A 25,749-nucleotide genomic window follows, 5' to 3' on the forward strand; every position below is an offset into this window, starting at 1 on the left:
TGAAACACAAGCTGGAATTAAGATTGCCAGGAGAAATATCAATAACCTCAGATATGCAGATGACACCATCCTAATGGCAGAAAGGAAAGAGGAACTAAAAAGCCACTTGATGAAGGTGAAAGAGGAGAGTGAAAAAGCTGGCTTAAAATTCAACATTCAAAAACTAAGATCATGACATCCAGTCCCACTACTTCATGGCAAATAGATGGGGAAACAATGGAAACAGTGACAGACTTTATTTTCTTGGGCTCCAAAATCACTGTGGACAGTGACTGCAGCTACAAAATTAAAAGAGGCTTGCTCCTTGGAAGAAAAGCTATGACCAACCTAGACAGCATCTTAAAAAGCAGAGACATTACTTTGCTGACAAAGGTCCATATAGTCAAAGCTATGGTTTTTCTAGTACTTGTGCACAGATGTGAGAGCTGGACAATAAAAAAAGCTGAGCAACAAAGAATTGATGGTTTTGAACAGCGGTGTTGGAGAAGACTCTTGAGAGTCCCTTGGACTGCAAGAAGATCAAACCAATCAATCTTAGAGAAAATTAACCCTAAATATTCACTGAACATCAATTCAACATTCATTGATGCTGAAGCTCCATAACTTTGGCCACCTGATATAAAGGGCCAACTCACTGGCAAAGACCATGATGCTGGGAAAGACTGAAGGCAGGAGGAGAAGGCAACAACAGAGGACAAGATGCTTAGGCGGCATCACTGATTCAACAGACATGAGTTTGAGCAAACTCTGGGAAACAGTGACGGACAAGGAAGCCTGGCATGCATGGTTCAAAAAGAGTCAAACAGGGCTGGGGGACTGAACAACAACAACAGCAACTCCTCAGGGAAGCTCAAGAAAAGCAAAAATAAACAAATGGGACTCCATCAAATTAAACAGCTTTAGCACAGTGAAGGAAATAATCAATAAAACAAAAAGGAGGCCTACAGAATGAATGGGAGAAGATATTTGCAAATGATATACCTGATAAGGGATTAATATCCAAAATATACAAAGAAGTTACACTCAATATCAAAAACACCAAACAACCTAATTAAAAATTAGGCAGAGGACATGAATAGACATTTTCCCAGAAAGACATTCAGATGACCAACAGACACAGGAAAAGATGCTCAAAGAAATGCAAATCAAAACCACAAAGAGACATTGCTGCATACCTGTTAGAATAGCTATTAGCAAAAAGATAACAAAAAACAAAAATTGGTGAGGTGTAGCAAAAGGAAACTGTCACGCACTACTGGCAGGAATGTAAATTGCTACAGCTAGTATGAGAAATAGTATTTAAGTTCTTCAGAAAAGTAAAACTAGAATTACAATATGATCCAGCAATTCCATTTATAATTAGTTATTCAAAGAAAATGAAAACACTAATTAGAAAAGACATATGCACCCCTATTTTCATTGCAGCACTATTTACAGTAGCCAAAGTAGGAAACTGAAATGTCCACTGACAAATGAATGGATAAAGAGGAGGTGGTATATATACACCATGGACTACCATTCAGCCATAAAGAAGAGTGACACCTTGCCACTTGTGACAATGTGGATGAAACTAGAGGGTATTATGCTAATTAAAATAAGTCAGACAAACAAATACCATATGATTTCACTCATATACCGAATCTAAAAAAAAAAATAGATACAGACTCACAGATACAGAGAACAACCCAGCAGTCACCAGAGCGGAGGGGAGTGCAGCAGAACAGGTGAAGGGGATTAAGACGTACTAACTTAAGAGTTATAAAATAAATAAGTCATGGGCATATAATATACAGCACAGGGAACATACTTGATAATATTCCAATAACTGTGTATGGTGACAGATGGTTACCAGACTTATTGTGGTGCTCAATTCATAAGGTACACAAATGTTGAATCACTATGCTGTACAACTAAAATTAATGTAATAATCTATTTGACCTATACTTCAATTAAATTTTTAAAAAGAATATAAATCATCATAGTATCTATAACTTAAGATAAGGAGGATAAACCATGACTGAGTATAAAGGGCATCAAAAGGATTACTTGATGTTGTTTGGTCCAATCTGAACGCAGAGTCCTAATGTTTTGGAATGGATCTAAATGACCACCCAACTAAGCAGAATCCAACAGACCATTTAAAAATACAATGTTCATCTATAACATATACAAAAGACCATATATATATATATTCAATATATATTCAAATATTTATCCACTTATTTTATACATATGAGAGAGAATGTAAGCACATGAGTGCTTTTCTGACACCTTATTCAAATATGTTGAGTCTATTTTCCTCCAATTTTATATGGTTAGAACACTTTTATTTTGCAAAGTTTAGAAAATAAAACAAAATTATTTAAGGTTTTTTTTTCAGTACTCTTAACAGTTCTTTTCATCCCTCTCCATGTATGCCATCCCTCTTTTCAAGAATGAAGGCTCTCTCCCTTCGAATTTTCACTGGTTATTTGGGGGGGGGGCTGGAGCTGGGTCTCAGTTGTGTCATGTGGTATCTAGTTCCCTGACCAGGGATCAAACCTGCGTCCCCTGAATTGGGAGTGTGGAGGTCTTAGCCACTGGACCACCAAGGAAGTCCCTCCTAAAACTGTCATTAAATTCTGTCTCAAAAATTGTCTCAGAGTAATCTGGTCTAAATATGACTTGTTTTCTCAAAAATTTCTTCTTGTTCTCAGGGTTAATGGCTCACATAGCACATGCTTAAGATCATCCTTAATCTTAACACCCCCCTGCATGGCCTTCAGCGGTCATGAGCCAGGAGGTGAAGACAGACCTACATCTTTATGCTCACTCTTTCACTGTCTAACCACATTTTAATTTTAATAAGACTGCAATTATTCAAGCATCTATGTTAAACGGCATCAAATATTCAACATGACATTGCCAACAAAGTAGTTTTAGCAGGATCCATTGATGCAGATGATCAAAAAGTTTTTGTGAGCAAGGTACTAAATGACAGAATGAAGTCTCGTAACTCCAACGGACGTTAGGTTCCAAAACCACAGGCAAGGTGACAATCATTGTGATCAAACTACCAAAGAACGTTTCTTTTATCACTCATAAACTACAATAGACATAGCTTTCTGTATTCAATTACACTAAAGCTTGAGAATGTCTAAGTTAGTAAAAAGGGGAAAGAAAAGGAAAGTCAATCAATGTGTACACATTGGGACAGGCTTCCCTGGTCGCTCAGCGGTAAAGAAATCACCTGTGGAGGAAGAGACGTAGATTCAATCCCTGGGTCAGGAAAATCCCCCGAAGAAGGAAATAGCAACCCATTCCAGTATTCTTGCCTGGGAAATCTCATAGACAGAAGAACATGGCAGGCTACAGTCCACAGGGTCACAAAGGATCAGACAAGACTGAGCGGCTGAGCACATTATTAGCAAATAGGGTACGGATCAAGTATTCTAAAGAGATCCTGATTGCCTAAGAGTGTCATACATTCTGTTTTAATGTTAACCATCTATAACCTTCAGTTCAGTTCAGTCGCTCAGTCGTGTCTGACTCTTTGCGACCCCATGAATCACAGCATGCCAGGCCTCCCTGTCCATCACCATCTCCCGGAGTTCACTCAAATTCATGTCCATTGAGTCGGTGATGCCATCCAGCCATCTCATCCTCTGTCGTCCCCTTTTCCTCCTGCCCCTAATCCCTCCCAGCATCAGAGTCTTTTCCAATGAGTCAATCCTTCGCATGAGGTGGCCAAAGTATTGGAGTTTCAGCTTTAGCATCATTCCTTCCAAAGAAATCCCAGGGCTGATCTCCTTTAGAATGGACTGGTTGGATCTCCTTGCAGTCCAAGGGACTCTCAAGAGTCTTCTCTAACCCCACAGTTCAAAAGCATCAATTCTTCGGCACTCAGCTTTCTTCACAGTCCAACTCTCACATCCATACATGACCACTGGAAAAACCATAGCCTTGACTAGACAGACCTTTGTTGGCAAAATAATGTCTCTGCTTTTCAACATGCTATCTAGGTGGGTCATAACTTTCCTTCCAAGGAGTAAGCGTCTTTTAATTTCATGGCTGCAGTCACCATCTGCAGTGATTGTAGGTTAATGAGTTTGTTTGAAATTGTGCTGAATAAACAAGATGGGGGAGGAGAGGAGCATCAGCTTGGAGAACCCGGGGAATACTGGGTACATTCACAATTCGGCAGAAATCGTGCAACTGTGGGCTTCCCTGGTGGCTCAGCGATAAAGAACCTGCCTGCAATGCAGGAGATGCAAATTCAGTCTCTGGGTCAGGAAGATCCCCTGGAGAAGGAATGGCAACCCACTCTAGTATTCTCGCCTGGAGAATCCCATGGACAGAGGAGCCTGGCTGGCTACAGTCCATAGAGTGGCAAAGAGTCAGACATGACTGACATAGGACTATGCTAACTTATAGAATAAATATACCTGCATTTCACTGATGTGCTCAAAAAGTATTTATAAGCATTTACTATGTGCCAGCTATGAAAAATCTCAGTTGCTGTTCACAAGGTGAGAGTACTAAAATGTGAATACTCTTGACTTTCCTTGAAAATCAGGTGACAGTATGGCCTTATGCTAAGCATCAAGGCTCTTTTAGTCTAGTAAAGTAGATTTGAATCAGGGCTCTGTGATATCCTTAGCTATGTGATCTTGGGGAAACTGCATAATCCTTCTTCATCTAGGAAATAAAAATAATACCAGCTCATACTATTGTTCATGAGGATTAAAGAAATAATGTATGTGAAGCCTTTAATTACAGTATTTGTAACAGAATAGGCAGTCAATAAATGATGAAATGAAATTCTAATTTGCTCAGCTGTATCTGACTCTTTGCGACCTCATGGACTGTAGCCCACTAGGCTCTTCTATCCATGGGATTTCCCAGGCAAGAATACTGGAGTGGCTTGCTGTTTCCTTCTCCAGGAGATCTTCCTGACCCAGGGATCACACCCAGGTGTCTTGCACTGCAGGCAGATTCTTTACCATCTGAGGCACCAGGGAAGCCCTAATAAATTATAGCTGCTATTAGTTATTATTATGCTTTATATTGGCCTTGAAAGTTATATTCCAAACTAATGTCATCATGAGTTTATTTATTCCTATTTATTCTGGAAGAAAAAATGGATATTCTTTTTTAAATCTTTTGATAAGTTTAACATTGATGCTACTGAAACTCACAGTATTACTTGGGTTACAACCCTTAATAAGTGTTGAGCTTGTGACTAAGAGTAGTATTAATAACTTCATTTTATTATATTTTAAAATGTGACACCTTAATACATTCAGTACTTCTTGGTATTTCACATATTGTTATAGAGAGAGTTTAAGGCAGAATGAAAAGCACACACATAATCACTCAGAGACCCGGGGTCTAGCCCCATTTTGCTGTTACTTAACTATAAGACTCTGGAAAAATCACCTATTCATTTAAGACCTCTATTTTCTCACCTGCTAAAGACTGAGTTTCCTCTTTAAAAGTTTACACTCTTGGGAGAGGCAGGAATGGAGACTTACTGTTTAAGGGCCACGGAGTTTCAGTTCAGGATGATAAGAGGATTCTGGAAATGGATAGTTGGCAGTTGTTCACAGAAATGTGAATGTAATTAATGCCACCAAATGGTACACATAAAAATGGCTACAGCAGTAAATTTTAGGAAATATTTTACCATAATAAAGAATTTTACAGCCAGTGGTCTGTATCCCTTAAATCACTTATTCACCCCCTCATTCATTGAAACATTTATTAAGTGCTTATTATAAACCAAGCACTGTGCTAAGGAATACAAACAAGACTTAGAGCAGAGTGGGAAAAACAGACACCTGTCCAATTAAGTGTTATAAACTATCAGACGCTTCATAAAAGAGACTGGATTAGAAGTTACAAAAGGAGGAGTCCATTACATCTGAGAGGGTTGGAAAAATCTTTTTAAGAAAGACCAATTAGCTGAGTGTTAAAAGAACAGCATGTGGATGATATGCATAACTACAACTGTTTTCTGCTCCCATAGTTAACTCCCATACTTAACTTTTGAATCTTCATGACTAGAACAGGATGATTCTCTGGCAGTAAATACTAGAAGTATCTCTTAATTAATCCAAGATGGTTAAAGGTTCAAATTTAGTAATCCCCTTCTGCATTATCACCAAAGAAAGAAAGAGGCTTGGGGGGAGTGGGTTGGAATTCAAAAGCCACTACATTAATCTCTAAGCAAACCACATCAACATTAGAATGACAATAAAATCTACATGGGTTTTCACTGCTAATTCAGGTAGGCACTAAAGGGAAAAAAGTCTATCTATAAAGACTCAATGTTGTTTATACAAAAAGAAGGACAGCATAATGGGTCTTTTTATAGCACTAAAATATGGTATTATTTGAATAGCTGGCTTAGAGAAAGTGAATGACTCATTTAGGGCACCATTAAATAAGTGATTGTATCAGTGCAGCAAACAGTGCCCTGTTGGAGTTCAGACCCTTCATATGGGAGAGTAATTTACTTTCAGGGAGCACCTTTGCTTTCACTGGGAATTGGGACTATAAACAAACTTACAGTTTCATTATTGTGTTTTCTGAAAGCTGTTTGGTTTAAAATAAACTAATCTTCTAGAGCCCTTGAAATTCTAAACACATTAAAAATAAAGAAAGAGAACAATTAAATATTTCAGTTATAAATGTCAAAAAAGGAAAGAGGTGTTAGAAAATTTATATGAAACATGGAATGGGGAGGCATCTCCTCTTAAAATAAAAATATTCATTAGGTGTCAGTCAATAAAGCCCTGTCAAAAGGAAATAAATGCAAAGGTTTAAGACGCAGGAAAAGGTGGGAGTAACCATTACTAACATTTATTAACGTCTACTTGTAGCTCTAAGAGGAAAGATAATCCTTTAGCAGATGAGCGTACAGTAAGATATACTTTTTGTTACACATTTTGGCTCAGATCAAGGGGTCAGCCAGCAACTGAGATACAGACTGCTTTCCAGACTTAGTCTGGAGTTCTCTCCTTACTCAAGGTATTTGTTATTAGTAATTTTCTATGAATAATTGTTAGCCTATGTACCACAGATCTGGTTTGTTTTTAAAGAAATAAAAAGTACAAGAGGTATAAAGTAACATACAAAAACAGTATGGGGCGGTAAGAATAACTGGAAATGAGGACTCAGGGAGCCTGAGTACACACAGCAGTTCTGCCATCAAAGAACCCACGGACGATGTTAAGTCATTTACTTATTTTAAGTTTTAATTTATTTGAGTACATTTTTTTCTTTTAATATTTATTTATTTGGCTGTGCCAGGTTTTATTTGTGCCACAGGGAACCTTCAATCTTCACTGCGGCACATGGAATCTTTGGAATATCTTTGATATTCAATTGCAGCATGTGGGATCTAGCTCCCTGATCAGGGGTCAAACCTGGGCCCCCTGCACTGGGAGGACAGAGTCTGAGCTACTAGGCCACCAGGAAAGTCCCTGGGTTCTTAAAAAATAACATGCATGTATGGATTTATGTATTTAAGTAGAAGCACTATCTCAAACAAAAGTTTCCCTGGAAGCTTCTGTACACACAGAGAATATAACAGGGATGCTCTGAATGAAGACAAAATGGGAGCCTGGATTTCTGCCCAAATAACCCTCTTGTGTCCTGGGGGATACCTCAGCAGAACCCCTAGGCTATTCAGTGTACTATTTAAAATTGCTGGAATAGATGAGTGGATGTTTCACGTTCTTACATTTCATGGACAGGAAAAGTTCAAAAATATTTTGAAAGAACATAATTTCAAAATAAATAAATTTAGGTTTGCTTCATGAAACTATTGCTGGCTGGAGAAAAAGATATTATAAACCAGTTTCAGGAAACACCTCCAGAATCTCTCTCAAGGATATTCAAGTTCTAAAATTATACAACTTCTTCTATTCCTATTGTGAAAGAATTAACCAAAACCACTTTAGGTATCCAAGAAACTATTTTACTGTTGTATAAGTACATTAATAAAGTGCCTTAGAATTACTAAAAAAAAAAAAAAAAATTAAAACAAGGAGAAAATAAAGTTAAAATTTATGGTGGCTATACAATTCAACCTCAAAATGTACAACATCATTTTAAACATTGTTTTCATATAATTTCCCCCATACCTAAAAATAAGAACTATAAGCACCATCAGTAATATAGTCCAAGCAATGCTTAACTTTCAGGAAACTAAGCTGTTTCCTACTCTTTGCTCCTTCATACTCAGTATTCAGTTTCATCAAGCCACCCGGAGGTTGGTACAAACACTTGAGACCATCAAAGTAACATGAGGAAATCTAGCTGGATAATGAGGTAAAGCTGTACTTCTAGGATTATATAACCACCCTGAATCCAAAAAGCAAAGTGGTCTATTCATCACTGCTCCAACTACTTTTTCTTGTGTCAGTTTAAAATTTCTAACTTATAAGAACATACAATATTCCGTTAGCTAAAGTAAAAGTCAAATATTCTTTAATAGTTCAAATATTTCTCTGCTAAAGTAAGTTTAAATACCCAAAGACCTCTTTCTCTCAAATCACTAGACATTGGGGACCCCGAAAACTTTCTTAGAGTTTCACCTTCATATTTCTCTCTAACTCCTGGCACTGAATATAACGTATTTTAAGCAGATCTTAGACATATCTTTTAGCAAAAAGTTGAATCAGCTTTCTGGGAAGTCCATTCCAACTTTATTTTACTACATTCTAACTTTAAAGCAATTTTTCTTCAAAATACTTACTTTGTTGGGAAAAAGATAACTACCAAGCATCATTTATAAAATTATAAACTCACAATATCATTAAACCTTCTCTTTTCTGGGTGATAAAGATAATTTTATCAACTTCCATTCTAACACATTTTTCCAGTTTCTAAAGTAACTACACCGTGTCTTCTATATTCCTCTCCTGTAACATGAGGTTCGCTAAATGAAGCACAAAACAAGGTAGAAAACAGCTCTGGAAGTCTTCCTTTCTCACACTTGTTTCTATGCATTGACTTCTTAAAATAGCTATAAATGGGTAAGACCACATCTCTGGGGGTATAGTAAGTCACCACTTTCTTTTACCACTAAGGAATCCTTTAGATATAGATTCAGTAACTGAAGGATGCTCTGCACTTAAGCTGACCAGAAGGCCTCAGAAGGCAACAGCCTCAAGTCACACAATGTTTAACCGTATTAGAAAGAAGATAAAATTTACTCTGAAACCAGCCATATGCATCACTTAAAGCATGTCTGCACACATGTGCACACACAAACTCACACACACAATTGGAAAACCCATAATCTAGCTCATACATTTATTCTTAGATATCTATTACAGAACCTTGGGCCATCACCTCTTACAGAGTCCCTCCAACATCTTCTGGGTCTGTTTCCAAAGGGGCACCTGGAAAGCTCCAGCACCTCCGCTTCTGTAACTGTCATTTGCAAAGAAGCTGGGTACATACAGGTTAACCCGAGCCAACTCCTCGGCCTCCGTGAGTCGGCCTGAATCTGTCACTGCTGCCGCCCCTGGTATCCTGAGCAATGTGAGTCCTGGCTACAACCTGTCCTCACATCTCTCTGCCAACATCACTCTTCTAAAGGGGCTGCTGTCTCTGAGCGCTCACACAAGGCTATGAAATGCAGGCAGCTTGACTACTCAGAACAATACTAAAACAGAGTCTACTGAAAGCTCTTGGCTGTGCAACAAAGTCAGTTGTTCTATTCTTTGTTCTCAATGCAGCCCTTAGCGCTTGCATGTAAATGAAACAACCTTTCGACAAGGAAGTCCTCCTCCTTTCTCACACATCAGGAAACAAACACACACGACAGACATGGGAAGGGGTGCGGAGCAGAGGGGTGGGCTTGGCTTGAGGAGTTCACTTTAGAGGTCGATCCCAGTGGCAAAATCTAACTCTGAAGGCCTTTACCGCTTTTCATTTCCCAGCTGGCAATGTATCAAAACAAAATATATACAGCAACTTGTAGGGAAAGAGAAGAAGCACAAGAGGCAGGCTCAAGGGTGAGAGCAATTTCTTTCTTACAGTTTAAACCACTATGAAAGATGAAGCATACAGTATCAACAAGTACAGAAAATAAACCATATTTAGTAATATATATAAATATGCACCAATACACACAAAGCAAATACAGTGATAGGCCTTTCTTTTGGCTCCAGATTATATCTTTCATTTTATAATTTCATTCACAGAAAGAAATAGGGGCTTTTTAGTAACATGAAATGGTTTATCTTTACGCTGAACATGCAATATTCATAAACTCCAAATACTTTCATTAGATTTAAGATTTTCTTCTTAAATTTTTCCCACTATAGTTCCTGAGATCTCATTTCTATGCCATGACTGTTCACATCTGCATTTTAAATGCAAATGCAGACTCCACCACCTGATTTAGCAAGTCAGGGTGCACGCACACTGTAGTTCTCGTTTTCGGGCACCTTTGACGACAGAGTGATATTTAATACTGAATGTAAGCAGTCTTTTCATCTTATACTGAAGAGTAATTGCTTCCCACTTCAGAACTATAGCAGGAGTTATCATCTCTAACTTGTTCTTTAAGTGCATGGAAAAAAATGACAAAGAACATGATGGGTTTACTCATGGGAGTCAGATCTTTGCTAACTGCTGAGAAGAAATCACAGCCAGTCAGGCAAAGCACAGTGAGATACAGCATGAGAAATGACATGCATTTCTGTGCCCTGGTTTGTGGAAATCATTTCTATTACATGTCCTCAGAATGCAGAGGCTGAATTTCCCATGGTGTCAAACATACCAGATAAAAATTACAGCTGCACATAGATGATGGTGTTTATAACTGTACATATATTTGAAAGAAACTGTACATATACAGCTGTTAAAATTTTTGTTTACCGAATTTAGTGAAGGTGGGAGACACAGAGTGCTTTCCCTTAGGTTCTAGGAGCTGAAGCAACCAATGCTTTCAAGGCTGTTATCAAGCTGGGTTTGCACAGGCTGCCTCCATAGTCTGAAGATGAAATACAATAAAATCCCACCAGGTCTGACCCAGAGTCAACCATTTCCTATACTTAGTATGCACAAAACAGAATAAGACGGTGAAAGTAGGAAGATGAAGCCCTATAAACAAACTATCTCGAAGAAACAAACGAATATGAGAAAGCAAATGACATACACATACAGACTTAAATCCAATTCAACTGTCATGATGTATAAATAAATATAAAATGCATATGGAAAAGAAGATTTAAATTCCACTCAACGCTACAAACATTCTTCTCATTAAAGTATAAACCCTTACCTTTGCTTGTCTCTTACTGGCTTCTCTTCTGGCTTCCCTTTCTTTCAGTCTTTTTTCCTACAGGAAGAGAGGGAAAATTAGCAATCTGTAAACTTATCTAGTAAGTGTAAATCTCACTACACATTCATAACAATTCTTCTTAAGCCAACCGGATAAGGCACATTTACCTTTCAATAGATATTTATTAAGTGTCTACTGAAAGACTGGTGTCAGTTTTCATAATCATTAAAGATGTGCCAAACAAATATGTAATCAAATCACAGTTCACTTATTAGCTGTACAGTTTTAGGCAACTTACTCTCATTTTCTCACCAAAACAAGGAGATAAAAGCAGCACACATTTCATAAAATTGGTATAAGAATTACATAAAATAACATAAATGCCTATCACAATGTCTGACATATGACAGGTTCACAATGTTGGCTATTAAAATACAAAGGAAGACATGTAGTAATGACTATTTCCCTTCTCGTCTAAGAGTAGAATTTATAAAAGATGTAAAACCCTCATCCTTGGGGTTCTTAGAAAAGTGGCAGTATTTTTCTCAAAAGAAAAACAACAGAAGATTATTCTTTTAAGCACCTTTTCTCATTGCTTTATAATTTCCCCATTAGTTTTCCAATGATCATAAAACAGGCAGAAAATGCAGTACTAACATTTTCAAAATAAGAATAACAGATATGTATAATAATAAAATTCAAAAGAACAAAATAAAGCTAAAGTTGAAAAAAAAATTGTTTTCAACAGAATGCCTCTTTTCCTCTTCAAAAAATAGTGGTAAAACAATATAAAGGCTAGTCTCAATCCAAAATAATAGCTAACAACATATAAATGTATTTCAAATACAATCAACTACCAGATCAATGTAAAAAGTGAGCAAACAGCAAATAATTTTTCCATGAAGTAATATGAAACTGTAATCATGATTCCCTCTTACATTAAACATTCACTAATGGGAGAATTAACAAGTTTTTTTCAGTCCGGACAATCTATCATTGTCAGTATTCACACATGGCTTTCTGCAGATTCAAGAACCAAGTCTAATACACACTTGAGAGACAGACCTGAGGTTGCTCTGCTACTCACAGCATTGAGAAGGGCAGGAAATTGCTACGATCCACACTATACACCCCATCTAGGTTTATAGACTCCTTTTTATTAAAAAGTTTCAAAGCGGGTTAGATCTAATCAATACAAAGAGGAGGAGAGCCCAGAGAACTTGCAGATTGAGTTTTCATTGCATCAGACCGCACAGCAGGAAAGATAAATTTTAAGTGAAACTAACAAAAATTCAAATTCAAATGGCAACTGTTCATGTGTCATACCCACTAAATAAATCTTGATGCTAAATTATTCTTTTCTGAGATTATTCTTCTTTTTTACACTAGTTTTGGAGAAAATGGTTATTACTTTGACTTCCAAATAAAACATACAACTAAAAGGGCAGGGAAAACTTAAACAATGTGCAGTTATACACGGAAATACTCTAAAGATTATTTGCAAGTTCCAGGATCAAGGTCAGAAGAAAAGATGAAGAAATCAAAACAGATTTGTTCATCGTTAAAGAGCTTGGTAAGTGAGAGGAGCAGCAGTGCTCAGTCGCTTCAGTCGTGTCTCAGTCTTTACGACCCCATGGACCGCAGCCCACCAGGCTCCTCTGTCAATGGGATTTTCTGGACAAGAATACTGGAGTGGGTTGCCATGCTCTCCTCCAGAGGATCTTCCCGACTCAGGGATCAAACCCACATCTCCTGCATTGCACAGGATACCACTCTAATGGCAGAAAAGTGAGAAGGAACTAAAGAGTTTCTTTATGAGAGTGAAAAGGCTGGTTTAAAATTCAACATTCAAAAAAACGATCATGGCATCTGGCCCCATAACTTTATGGCAGATAGAAAAGGAAAAAACGGAAGCAGTGACAGACTTCATTTTCATGGGCTCCAAAAGCACTGTGCATGGTGACTGCAGCCATGAAATTCAAAGACGCTTGCTCCTTGGAAGAAAAGCTATGCCAAATCTAGACAACATATTAAACAGCAGAGATGTCACTTTGCTGACAAAGGTCTGTATAGTCAAAGCTACAGGTTTCCCAGTAGTCATGTATGGATGTTAAGAGTTGGACCATAAAGAAGACTGAGCACAGAAGAACTGATGTTTTCGAACTAAGTGCTGGAAAAGACTTGAGAGACCCCTGGACAGCAAGGAGAACAAACCAGTCAACCCCAAAGAAAATCAACCTTGAATATTCACTGGAAGCACTGTTGTTGAAGCTCCAATATTTTGGCCACCTGATGTGAATAGCCAACTCACTTGGAAAAAACACTGATGCTGGAAAAGACTGAGGGCAAGAGAAGGGGGCAACAGAGGATGAGATGGCTGGATGGCATCAATGACTCAATGGACATGATTTGAGCAAACCCGGAGATAGTGAAGGACAGAGAAGCCTGGGATGTTGCAGTTCATGGGGTCACAAAGAGTCAGACACAGTAACTGAACAACAACAAAAAAGAGATGAATAGTTTTTAGCTTAACAACGTGCTTTAGCCAAATGTTACGTTTCCTTTTATTATTAACAGTGGTCTGCTACTGTATGGTTTCCCTGGAGGCTCAGATGGTAAAGAATCTGTCCGCAAAGCGGGAGACCTGGGTTCAATCCCTGGTTGAGAAGATCCCCTGGAGAAGGGAAGAGCAACCCACTCCAGTATTCTTGCCTGGAGAATCCCATGGACAGAGGAGCCTGGCGGGCTACAGTCCATGAGGTCACAAAGTGTCAGACACGACTGAGTGACTCACACACACATACTGCATGGGTAGGCTTCCCTGGTGGCTCAGTGGTAAAGAACCCGCCTGCCAACGTAGGAGACAAAGGTTTGATCCCTGGGTTAGGAAGATCCCCTGAAAGAGGAAATGGCAATCCACTCCAGTATTCTTGTCTGGGAAATCCCACGAAGAGAAGACCTGGCAGACTATAGTCCATGGGCTGCAAAAGAGTTGGGTGCAACTTAGCAACTAAACAACAATAACTGTATGCGTCTTTCATTCTAACAGGATTTTTTTCCTGATAGCATTTCATGTATTGGGTTGGTCAATAGCCAACGGTTTTTTTTTTTCCGTAAGATGGCTCAAAAAGTAGCACTTAGTTGTCTTTAACTTCATTAGAAACAATTTTTTTAGACTGCATTGTGATAGCTGTCATATCAGCATGCATTAAAAAAAATCACCAAAATTGGTGAATTTTTGTGTAGTCATTTTAATACTGAAGATGGAAGAAAGCAAGCAATATTTTCGGCATATGATTCTTCATCATTTTAAGAAAGGTAAAAATGTAACTGGAATGCAAAAAAAGATTTGTACAGTGTACAGAGAAGGTGCTATGACTGATCAAATGTGTCAAGAGTGGTTTATGAAGTTTTGTGCTACAGATATCTTGCTGGATAATATCCACGGTTGGGCAGACCACTTAAAGTTGATGGCAATCAAATCAAAGCATTGAGAACACTCAGCATTATTATTACAAGGGAGATACCTGACATACTCAAAATATCCAAACTAAGTGGTGAAAATAATTTGTACCAGCTTGGTTATATTAATCACTTTGATGTTTGGGTTCCACATAAGTGAAAAAAATCTTTTAGACTGTATTTCCACATGTGATTTCCTATTTAAATATAATGAAAAATTCCATTTTTAAAACAAATTGTGACAGCTGATGAGAAGTGGATACCGTACAATCACGTAGAATGAAAAAGGTCATGGGGCAAACGAAATGAACCACCACCAACCACATCAAAGGCTAGTCTTCATCTAAAGAAGGTGATGCTATGTATATGGCGGGATTGGAAGGGAGTCCTCTATTATGAGCTCCTTCTGGAAAACCAAACAGTTAATTCCAACAAGTACTACCCCCAATTAGACCAACGAAAACAGCACTTGATGAAAAATGTCTGGAATTAGTTAACACAAAATGCATAATCTTCCATCAGGATAATGCAAGACCACATGTTTCTTTGATGACCAGGCAAAAACTTATACAGCTTGCTTGGGAAGTTCTGATTCATTCACCATATTCATCACACTGCACCTTCAGACTGCCATTTATTTTGGTCTGGACAAAATTCTAATGGAAAAAATTTCAATTCCCTGTAAGACTGTAAAGGCACATAGAACAGTTCTTTGTTCAAAAAGATAAAAAGTTTTGAGAAGACAGAATTATGAAGTTGTGTGAAAAATGGTAGAAGGTAGTGGAACAAAATGGTGACTATATCGTTCAATAAAGTTCTTGGTAAAAATGAAAAATGTGTCCTTAAACCTCACTTAAGAAGAGAAAGAACTTTTTGGCCAACCCAATACATTATTTAATTTTTGCCTGTGTCCTGTGCAGAGAAACAGGTAATTAAACACATTTAACAGCCACACAAATTGCTATTGTAATTATTCAGTAACTGACCTTCTCCCAACACACTAGAGCATCAGGAAATGGCACTTCAAAGTTCCAAAGAATAACCTTGATATGGTCACATCAGAAAAGCTCTCTCTAAACAAGTAAACACAATCTCTCTTTTGGGATTTTCCATCTAGTCACTATAATCATAGCAGGAAAAAGCATACTAACAAATTTCCACTGAACTGCAGTATTAATTCATCACAGTCAATGAAGAATTTTTTTAAATTTCAAAATTTAAATTGGCTATCACAGATCAAATGAGCATGTGAGTAGAATAATTATTCCTTTTAAGATTTCTGCCACAAGTCTCAGGTGGATGAGGGATATGAAACATGTATAATATCATATATGAAATGAATCGCCAGTCCCGGTTTGATGCATGATACTGGATGCTTGGGGCTGGTGCACTGAGACAACCCAGAGGGATGGTATGTGGAGGGAGGAGGGAAGGGGATTCAGGATGGGGAACACGTGTATACCTGTGGTGGATTCATGTTGACGTATGGCAAAACCAATGCAATACTGTAATTAACCTCCAATTAAAATAAATGAATTTATATTAAAAAAAATGAAATGAACATGACCAGGATATGAAACTAAAGTATAATAAAAAGAACAAACTTTCAATACTGGGTGACACAAAAAGGAAATTAGAAAACTTCTCTTTGTAATCTTAAAAAGCTATATTAGCACTCTACCTGAAAAGAGGCAAGAGTAAACATCTGTCTTTCAACAGAGAACAGCATGTAGAATTATGGCAATCCAAAATTTTGGAAATGAATATAGGAAAAAAACTATAAATTTTTCTTTTGCTAAGAGAGGGAAAATAGTCCTTTTTTTAAAAATATGAATATATGAATCATAGATGCTATAAATGACAAGACAAAAATAAAAGGCTGGGGAAAACATAATTGAATTTTATTAGGTTCAGTAACTGAGGTTCCTCAACCCCCTTACCCCAAACACTCATATTTATGTGGTTGCAATACTTTAAATCCTTCCTTTTCCTATTTCATTTTTTAGGATTGGTACCAAAAGGCATTTTATGCTAACAAAAAGAAGGCACAATTTTACCTTTAATTCTGCCATGCTACAAATGATAAGAAGGTCATGAAATTCAATCATAAAAATCAAATTCCCAGGAGACAAAAAAAAAAAAAAAACCATGAAAAATTACATTTCAAGGTACAAAATACTCCTTTATAGATATTACTACACATCTTTTGGCTTCTCATAAACTATAGGTCCTCAGCTTCCAGAAAAGAAAGTACCATGAAGTATGAATTTCAATAGCAGCCAGGACTATATATTTAAACCACTTTCATTCTATGGTGCTTGGAAAGCTGTAGGTTTGGAAACCCCTGTTTCTCAGGAGGTGGTGGAAGTGTATAGCCTATTTTAATGAATCTCAGGCAACTGAGTCAGTTATGTTAAGGATGGAGTTCCCAGCTGTCAAATAAAGAAGGAGGGGACATCGATTCTCATTTCAGTATTACAGGAACTTCTTTTTTCAGAGAAGAAAAGTGGCTCAACAAAATTGAATAAAAAGAATTATTACAATAATCTTTGGCCTGAAGGTACCCCTTTCCCTCCAAGAATAAAACCCCAGGGATTCCAAATCCCTCCCGAGAACTAAGAACACAGCAAGGTTCTCTGATCTGTTACCTATTCTACAGAGTTTCATCCAAACAACATAAAAAATTGGTCTTCCACATTTAAATCTATAAAAACTACAATAAGGCTATGAAGACAGGGAGAAAAATAAATTTACACAGAAACACTGATTCACTAATCAATTCCTTCAAATATTTCCTGAGCTACTATGTTCCAGGCTCTGTTGTGAGCTCCGATTACACAGGGATGGGAAAAACAAACACAGCCTAGCTTCCTGTAGCTTGAAGCCTCCACTGCTCATCTCTGTAGTCTATGAAACGATCTTCCATTAGCACCAAACTCTGCCCCAACTCCGCAACCTCTTCAGCTAAACTGACCATCAATCTATAACCACCCCACCTCACTACATGGTGGTGCCTTAAATATCCATAAAACAAAGAACTTGATAAAAACAGACATAATAAGCAGGTCAAAGACTTGCCACAAAGTTGATAAAACCTATAAAATCTTGAGTATTTATCTCATTTTGGATGCTGGATATGAAAAAGGGCCCAAGTACCCAGATGATGAAGTGAATATCATGAAATGCTACAAGCTCATGAGAATAAGAAGAGAAACCTCCCAGGTAGACATCTCTAAATTATAGACAAAGGTACGATAGTAATAGGCTGGTTCCTTTTTTATAATAAATCTGGTCATGACGGTGGTAAGAAGGGAACTGAAGGATATGGTTGTATAAGAAGAGAATCTCTGTTCCTCCTCTATAAATAAGCTTTATTACTCATTAAGTCAGTTTGAGAATTAAGCACTGGATACATGTCCCCCCATGATGACATTTCTGATATGATGTTAGTATGTGGTCCTAAACTAAACTACTAACCACAATGCTTATTTTTTTCTAAATTTGTTTGAGACCAATGATCTTGGTCTGGAAATATGAACAATTTCTATCACTTGTCATTCCTTCTTGAAAATCCTCCTCTCCTCTTATCATCCTCTACCTTCTGATTCATTGCCTCAGAGCTACTCTGTCATAAGAGAATGCCTACTGATATGAAATAGGTAGCAGCTACATGGTTAAAAACAGTGTGTAGAGAAACAAAGACCTTGGTAAGAATCCCAAGGCTATTATTTGCAAGCTTTTATATGCTGTGAGAAATAGATTTAAGGGACTAGATCTGATAGATAGAGTGCCTGATGAACAACGGACAGAGGTTTGTGACACTAAAGGAGACAGGGATCAAGACCATCCCCATGGAAAAGAAAGCAAAAAAGCAAAATGGCTATCTGGGAGGCATTACAAATAGCTGTGAAAAGAAGAGAAGAAGAAAGCAAAAGAGAAAAGGAAAGATATAAGCATGAATGCAGAGTTCCAAAGAATAGCAAGAAGAGATAAGAAAGCCTCCCTCAGCGATCAATGAAAAGAAATAGAGGAAAACAACAAAATGGGAAAGACTAGAGATCGCTTCAAGAAAATAAGAGATACCAAGGGAACATTTCATGCAAAGATGGGCTTAATAAAGGACAGAAACGGTATGGACCCAACAGAGCAGAAGATATTAAGAAGAGGTGGCAAGAATACACAGAAGAACTGTACAAAAAAGATCTTCACAACCCAGATAATCACGATGGTGTGATCATTCACCTAGAGCCAGACATCCTGGAATATGAAGTCAAGTGGGCCTTAGGAAGCATCACTACAAACAAAGCTAGTGGAGGTGATGGAATTCCAGTTGAGCTATTTCAAATCCTAAAAGATGATGCTGTGAAAGTGCTGCACTCAATATGCCAGCAAATTTGGAAAACTCAGCAGTGGTCACAGGACTGGAAAAGGTCAGTTTTCAGTTTTCATTCCAATTCCAAAGAAAGGTAATGCCAAAGAATGCTCATTGCACATGAGTTTGGGTGAACTCTGGGAGTTGGTGATGGACAGGGAGGCCTGGCGTGCTACAATTCATGGGGTCGCAAAGAGTTGGACATGACTGAGTGACTGAACTGAACTGAACTGATACGCTGTGGGGCCTCGGACAATTTACTTGACCCTTATAAGTTTTAGTTTTATCACCCGTGAAATGAATCTCACCCACTTATAAGTTAATTGTTAGCATATAATATAAAAATGCTTAGTGCCGGGCCCAGTTAACAAACTGCTACTTGCTACTGTCTTTAATGTTCTTGTTATTACTATTCCTACAATACCTGATTACTACCTTTCTCTTTCTTGATTACATAAATTTATGTTTAAGACACCTCGATTCCATGCCAACTCAATTCTGTGTAAAAAATAATAAACAAAATAGATTTTCTAAGAAGTCCCTTTAATTCTTAACTTTCTAAAAAGCCTCTGTGGTGGCTCAGATGGTAAAGAATCTGCCTGCAATGCAGGATACCTGGGTTCGATCCCTGGGTCAGGAAGACTTCCTGGAGAAGGGAATGGCTACACACTCCAGTATTCTTGCCTAGAGAATTCTATGGAGAGAGAAGCCTGGTGGGTAACAGTGATGTTCATGCTAGTAGTTACGCAGAATCCAGAAAACTCTGCACCAGAGTTACATTCTGACATATTATCTAAATACACAATCCAAAATGGATAAAGCACTCAAAGCAAATTTCAAAGAAATGAAAGGGAAGCTCATAATGAATCACTTCTCTCCACTCTCAGCTATTATAACAGATATTATCACACCAAACAGAAGCTATCTTTCAGAGGTAAAAATGATGACACACCACAGAGCAGATTTTCACTCCATTTAAGTAAAAAACCTTTCAGTGATATGATTCATGGCCCATCTTTCACAGTTCTAACTGAATTATCAGAAAACACATTGTTTCTGCACGAAAGCAGTGCTTTTGTATTTACAACTTCATTTACTAATGGTTTTATATGTAAAAATAAATTTTGCTATAATTTTACTTCTGATAAACAGTTTCAAGAGGCAAAGAAAACAGCAACATGCCTAATTAAGTATAGCTACTTATAAACTGCCAGAAAAAGCAGAAGACCCAAATGGTCTCAGAAGAAAATGATGCTTAATGGCTAAAATGAAGACTCATTAAAAAGATGCTGACTGGGTGACCCAAAGGAGTTACACAAGGGCTCTAGAAGTCTCCAGAGTGAGTGGCCAAGTTCCAGCAAGGGGGCAGCTGAATTCCATTCCCAGTGAGGCCATAAACTGTATCATCTTTATTTCTTCCTTTTTATTTACTTTTTGCTATAAATCTTTACAACAAAGATATTATTTGAGTCATAGTAGAAATTACAGTTTTCAGAATTTGGTAGATGAAAAAAGGAGTCAAGGACAGGTGTAATAACATGGAGGAATAACACAGGAATAAATGAGCAGCTGAGACCCACATTACAAAAACGGAGTACATTTTCAAAGCTATCATGTGAGGCTGTTAATTTTAAACAGTAGGAAAAAACAATTTCTTTCAAACAGGATCATTAAGACTAAATTCACTTACTATATTAACTATCTTATCCTTCTAAACCAAAATTAGATTCATGAAATATTTTAAACATGCTGAAAGATTTTTAATCTCATAAAAGCTAAAAATGACACATTTTTCAAAATATTATATGTGTCATAATATGTATCAAATACAGAATTATGTTATAGATTTAATGGAGTTTTATTTTCATTTTATTCTCACATCTTACCTATACACACAGAGACAGGGGATCTCTCTAATTACTTGTTATTAACTCCTATTATCTTTCCCTCAATTTTCAGAATACAAAAGTGCAATCCAAAATGGTGACTGGTGATCCAAATGGACTAGGTAATGCTAGGACTTCAAAGCAAGTATTCCAACTTGTTATACCACAACACTCTCTCCACCAAACATTATGCCAAATGTTAAAACCTAACATTAAAAAAAATAATACATATGCATTGTAGATAGAAATCCAGTCTGGTACATAATTGATTTGAGCACCTGTATTATATCTTATGGGCTTCCCTGGTAGCTCAGCTGATAAAGAATCCACCTGTAACGCAGGACACCTGGGTTCGATTCCTGAGTCGGGGATATCCCCTGGAGAAGTGACTACCCACTCCAGTATTCTTGCCTAGAGAATCCCCATGGACAGAGGAGCCTGGTGGGCTACAGTCCATAGGGTCGCAAAGAGTTGGACATGACTGAGCGACTAAGCACACTGTATCTTATGTATGCTATTATAATAAACAAAGTGTTCAAAAACATGAAATTTCACTAATTTAATATACAAATACTTAAATTTGTTTAAATAATAATTTTACTGATGAAAATACCAAGAAACGAATCATATTTGTGCCAGGTCGCATTCCCATTAAGCTGAATAAAGGGAAGATTACTTCGGTTTCTTCTTTGTGCTCTTTTTAGGTTGCATAATATTTTCAGTCTCCAATATAGAAAGTATGCCATGGGCTACTCTGTGCAGAATATACCTATTTTATATAAAACAACAAACTTTGCTTTAAACAACAAACTTGTTTTAAAAAGATCTTATATGTCTTTCAGTTACAGAGAACTGGTTCAAAAGCAGTAGCATGTAAAGTTCTTGTGATTTCTCTCCCAACTGTATCAGCCCCAAACTGCTCTCTTCAACCTTGTTGTGAGATAGTCACAGTGATAGTTTTAAAGTCATATGGTATGTTTTAACAATGATGCAAAGAAAATAAATTATGTAAAGTCTCAAAAATAAGTGCAAATGAAAAAGTACAGAACAATCTATAGGACTGTAGAATACTGTAGTATGAATGTAACAAAGGGAGAAAATAAGAATATGCATTTCTATTTACTACTCTGCATAAACTATATGAATACATTAATAATTAATAAAAATTTACCTCTGAGGTGAAGGCAAGAATAAAAATGACAGGTATGGGCAGAAGCAAGACTTCTCAACATTAAATTTATCATCTTGACTTTGGAAAACATGAAGATATTATTCATTTCAAAAATTTTAATGTAAAAAAAATTGGAGCACAGAAAATTTCTATGCAGTGACTGAATGTTCAAAGTTAGCTATGATTTAATTATAAACTTCCTGAGAATAGAGCCCATATATTTTATTTATTTTTATTAATATTTATTTATTTGGCTGCTCTCGATCTTAGCTGCAGCACTTGGGACCTTTGATCTTCACTGTAGCATGCAGGTTCTTTAGCTGCAACATGTGGGATCTAGTTCCCTGACCAAGGATCAAGTCCAGGCCCCCTGCATACAGAATGTGGAGTCTTAGCCACTCAACCACCAGGGAAGTCCCAACACCAAGTATATTATATATTTCATCTTCACAGTTTAAGGCAGAGCCTAGCACACAAACACTGTGTAATAAATATACAATAGTAACTTGAAATTAAGTTCCTAAATATTTCAGAAACAATATTCCACAACCCAGATACAGTGGTAACTTCTGCACATTGGGAAGAGGGATGAAAGGCAAAATAAGAAAAAGGGAAGAAGCAAATGGGGGTGGGGGAGCCTTTACTTAATGTAAATTCTGCATGTTTCTTTTTACTGCTGACTACAATTTAAAAATAAAGGTAAAATGTTCTTATGCTAGATAGATACTTTAAGAAGACTATAAGCAGAAACATGACAAGCTGCTTGACACTCATCATTACTAACAATTTTAGCAACAAATTATTAACATCTAATTTCTATTTAAAGTACTGTGCTAAAAGCAGCAATGACGGAAATCCTTAGTTATACCCTCAAACTGCAACCTGGATATTTCAGGTTCATTTGTTCTCCATATTTATGGAATGTTTTCCCTCGCCATTCATTTTCATCCCTGAAAGCTACCTTCAAGAACTAATTTCTTATTCATTAACTGCTACTGTGAAGCTATATCAAACCTTAAAGAAATAAGAATTGCTGCACTATTAAAAACAATTTATTGGATCATCAGATAATAACAAGGTCAAATAGGAGTCAAAACCTATGGTTTTGACCACAGGATATGGTTAATAATATGGTTAATAATGACCATATGATTAATAATGGTTAATATGGATATGGTTAATAATGACCACATCCAACGACTTAAAAATTTTTGATACAGAACTTAATATTATAGCAGTGATTCTTGCATATGATACTGTGTTACCCTGAGACCATTCATTGTCTCAAGGGCATACTACAGAAACTTCTTTAAAAAGGTAAATCTGTTTTAGTTCATTAATTGACTCATTTATCTAGTGGAAGGTCTACTTTTAAGTAGTGCAAAAGGACAGTAATATCACGAGAGGCCAGAATGGAGTAACCCTTTCTGTTTTAAGGATAATAGTTTAAGGCCAAGTTTAAGGCCAATAGGGCATATGCCTATATAGAAGCACTCTTTCTCACAAAGTTTCCTTATTTTTTTCTTAATTTAGTAAATTTAAATTATATCTATTGCCAAGTAATTGCTGATGGAAAGATTTAAGTTCAAACTGGAAACAATACTAACGTTGCTCAAATAGGTGAAACATGAAACACACTGTGCTTCATCCACACCATGTAACACTACTCAGTGACAGAAAGGAAGGGGTCAAACACAGAACTAGGTGAAGCTACAGATTCATGATGGGCAACAAACCTCAATCCTAAAAGGCTATACACTACATAGTTCCATTTATATATACTCTTGAAATGACAAAGTTATAGAAATGGAACTCCTGATACAACTTTTAACAAGTGTACAACTACAATTATCTCCAAATTAGAACTTTATTTAAAAAAAAAAATCACTGTAATTTGAGTCACCTCAACCAAAGGCAGATTTAGGTGACATTCTCAGAAACCAGTTAGTATACAAAGACTCCACCAGCAGAAGGAAAAAGGACTAAATAAAATAACAAAATAGCCACAGAAAAATAAGTGCCAAAGAAAATAGTAAAGGAACTTGGTTATTAAAGAATATCTAATGAACATTTAAATACATTTAGGACATATCAAATTTCATTCAGTATTCATTCAAAATAGAAAGCTTACCCGATGCTTTGCCTTAATTTTCTTCCTATATTCTTCTTTGTCAAATTTGTCCTCTTCTTGAAGCCTTTCCTTTGCTTTATCTAGGTTGATACCACCAGCATCATCCTCTTCCTCAGTATCCTTGGAAACAGATTTCTGCACTTGTGGCCACTGCTGAACCAACTGCAGAGAGGAAAAAGGTGAGTATGAGGCATGAGACAAGGAACATCAATAGAATGCCACCTGCATTTGCAGAATGATTTTGAAATGGTGCACATACATACTTTCTACCTTACACCTATATTTCTGAAACTTTCAAACAAGCTTTATAATAAAAGTGAGCAAGTCACAGAAAAGTCAGGATAAAGTAATGCTGCCATAACTCAGTTAAGAACAGGAAATCTTCATTAAATCATTTGGACAGTAAGGTCGTTGCTTCAACATCATTTCAGCATTTGTAGTATGCAACACTCCACCTACTCAACTCCAGATGATCTACACAGGGCAATAGCCAGGCTGAGCAGAGTGCCGCCTTGCCACCGCCATGGCACATCAGTGAACCTCCTCTAACACCTCTCAGCATACTGGGCTATTTTACTTCTCTGTTTTCCTTACTAGCATTAACCTCCTTGAGGGTAGTCATATGTCTTATTCATGTATCCTGAGAACCTAACACATTATCTGGCATACATTATGTGCTCAAAATTGATGAAACACATATCAGCTGGTACCACACATAAAAACTGAAATAACTAAACTAAGCGTAAAGGAAAAAGTCTGGATTTCATAAGCCTGCTCAGATCTACACAATTTTATACAAACATTTTATGGTTAAGAACAAGGTGATAAAGAAGTCAGAGCACTATCTGAGAGTCAGGAGACGTGGCTTAATGCCTTGGCTTTTTCACTAGCCCAGTGCGTAACCCTGAATGAATTACTTAATTTCCATACATCTGTATCATTGCTTGAAAAACAAGGTTTATTTGACTTAATCATGTTCCAAGCCTAACAGAGTAAAATTCTAGACAATTTAGACAAAAGCATTTCTCTTATTTTACCCTGTAACTGCTTGCCAGGAGGATTTAAGTAACTGCTACAGTTTCTGAAAGACTGCTAATTAAACCGCAGGAAAATGAAGGCTGTAGGCACACACATCACAGGTGTTAATGCCTCCTCTCACTCTTGCCATCAACTCATCCTTCAAGATGAGACTACCATAGAGTTACAGCTTGAAGCAAGGGTCACAAATGCATGAGCAGCACAGCAGCAGTCACAGAAGAAGCAGTGAGAGAGATGAGTGGTGCCAGTTAAGAACACCATCCACTGCTCTGACTTCTTTATCAGAGTGGAAAAAATTCATCCCTCTGTAAGTGGAACCCTTCCTTTCTTGTTTACTCAGTCATGTCCAGCTCTTTGCAACACCATGGACTGTAGCCCGCCAGGATCCTGTGTCCATGAGATTTC

General features: G+C 37.1%; 1 protein-coding gene across 1 annotated transcript in view; it reads right to left on the reverse strand.

The window, feature by feature from the left end:
* Nucleotides 1–25,749, reverse strand: part of DDX10 (DEAD-box helicase 10) — a 311,750-nt gene that overhangs the window by 108,448 nt on the left and 177,553 nt on the right. The window contains exons 15-16 of the mRNA XM_018059822.1: nt 24,307–24,468; nt 11,285–11,341 (exon numbers count right to left, since the gene is read on the reverse strand). Of these exons, the coding sequence (XP_017915311.1) occupies nt 11,285–11,341; nt 24,307–24,468 (219 nt within the window). The remainder of the gene's footprint in view (nt 1–11,284; nt 11,342–24,306; nt 24,469–25,749) is intronic.

Source organism: Capra hircus, chromosome 15 (assembly GCF_001704415.2).
Source record: "Capra hircus breed San Clemente chromosome 15, ASM170441v1, whole genome shotgun sequence".
NCBI classification, from domain to species: domain Eukaryota; kingdom Metazoa; phylum Chordata; class Mammalia; order Artiodactyla; family Bovidae; genus Capra; species Capra hircus.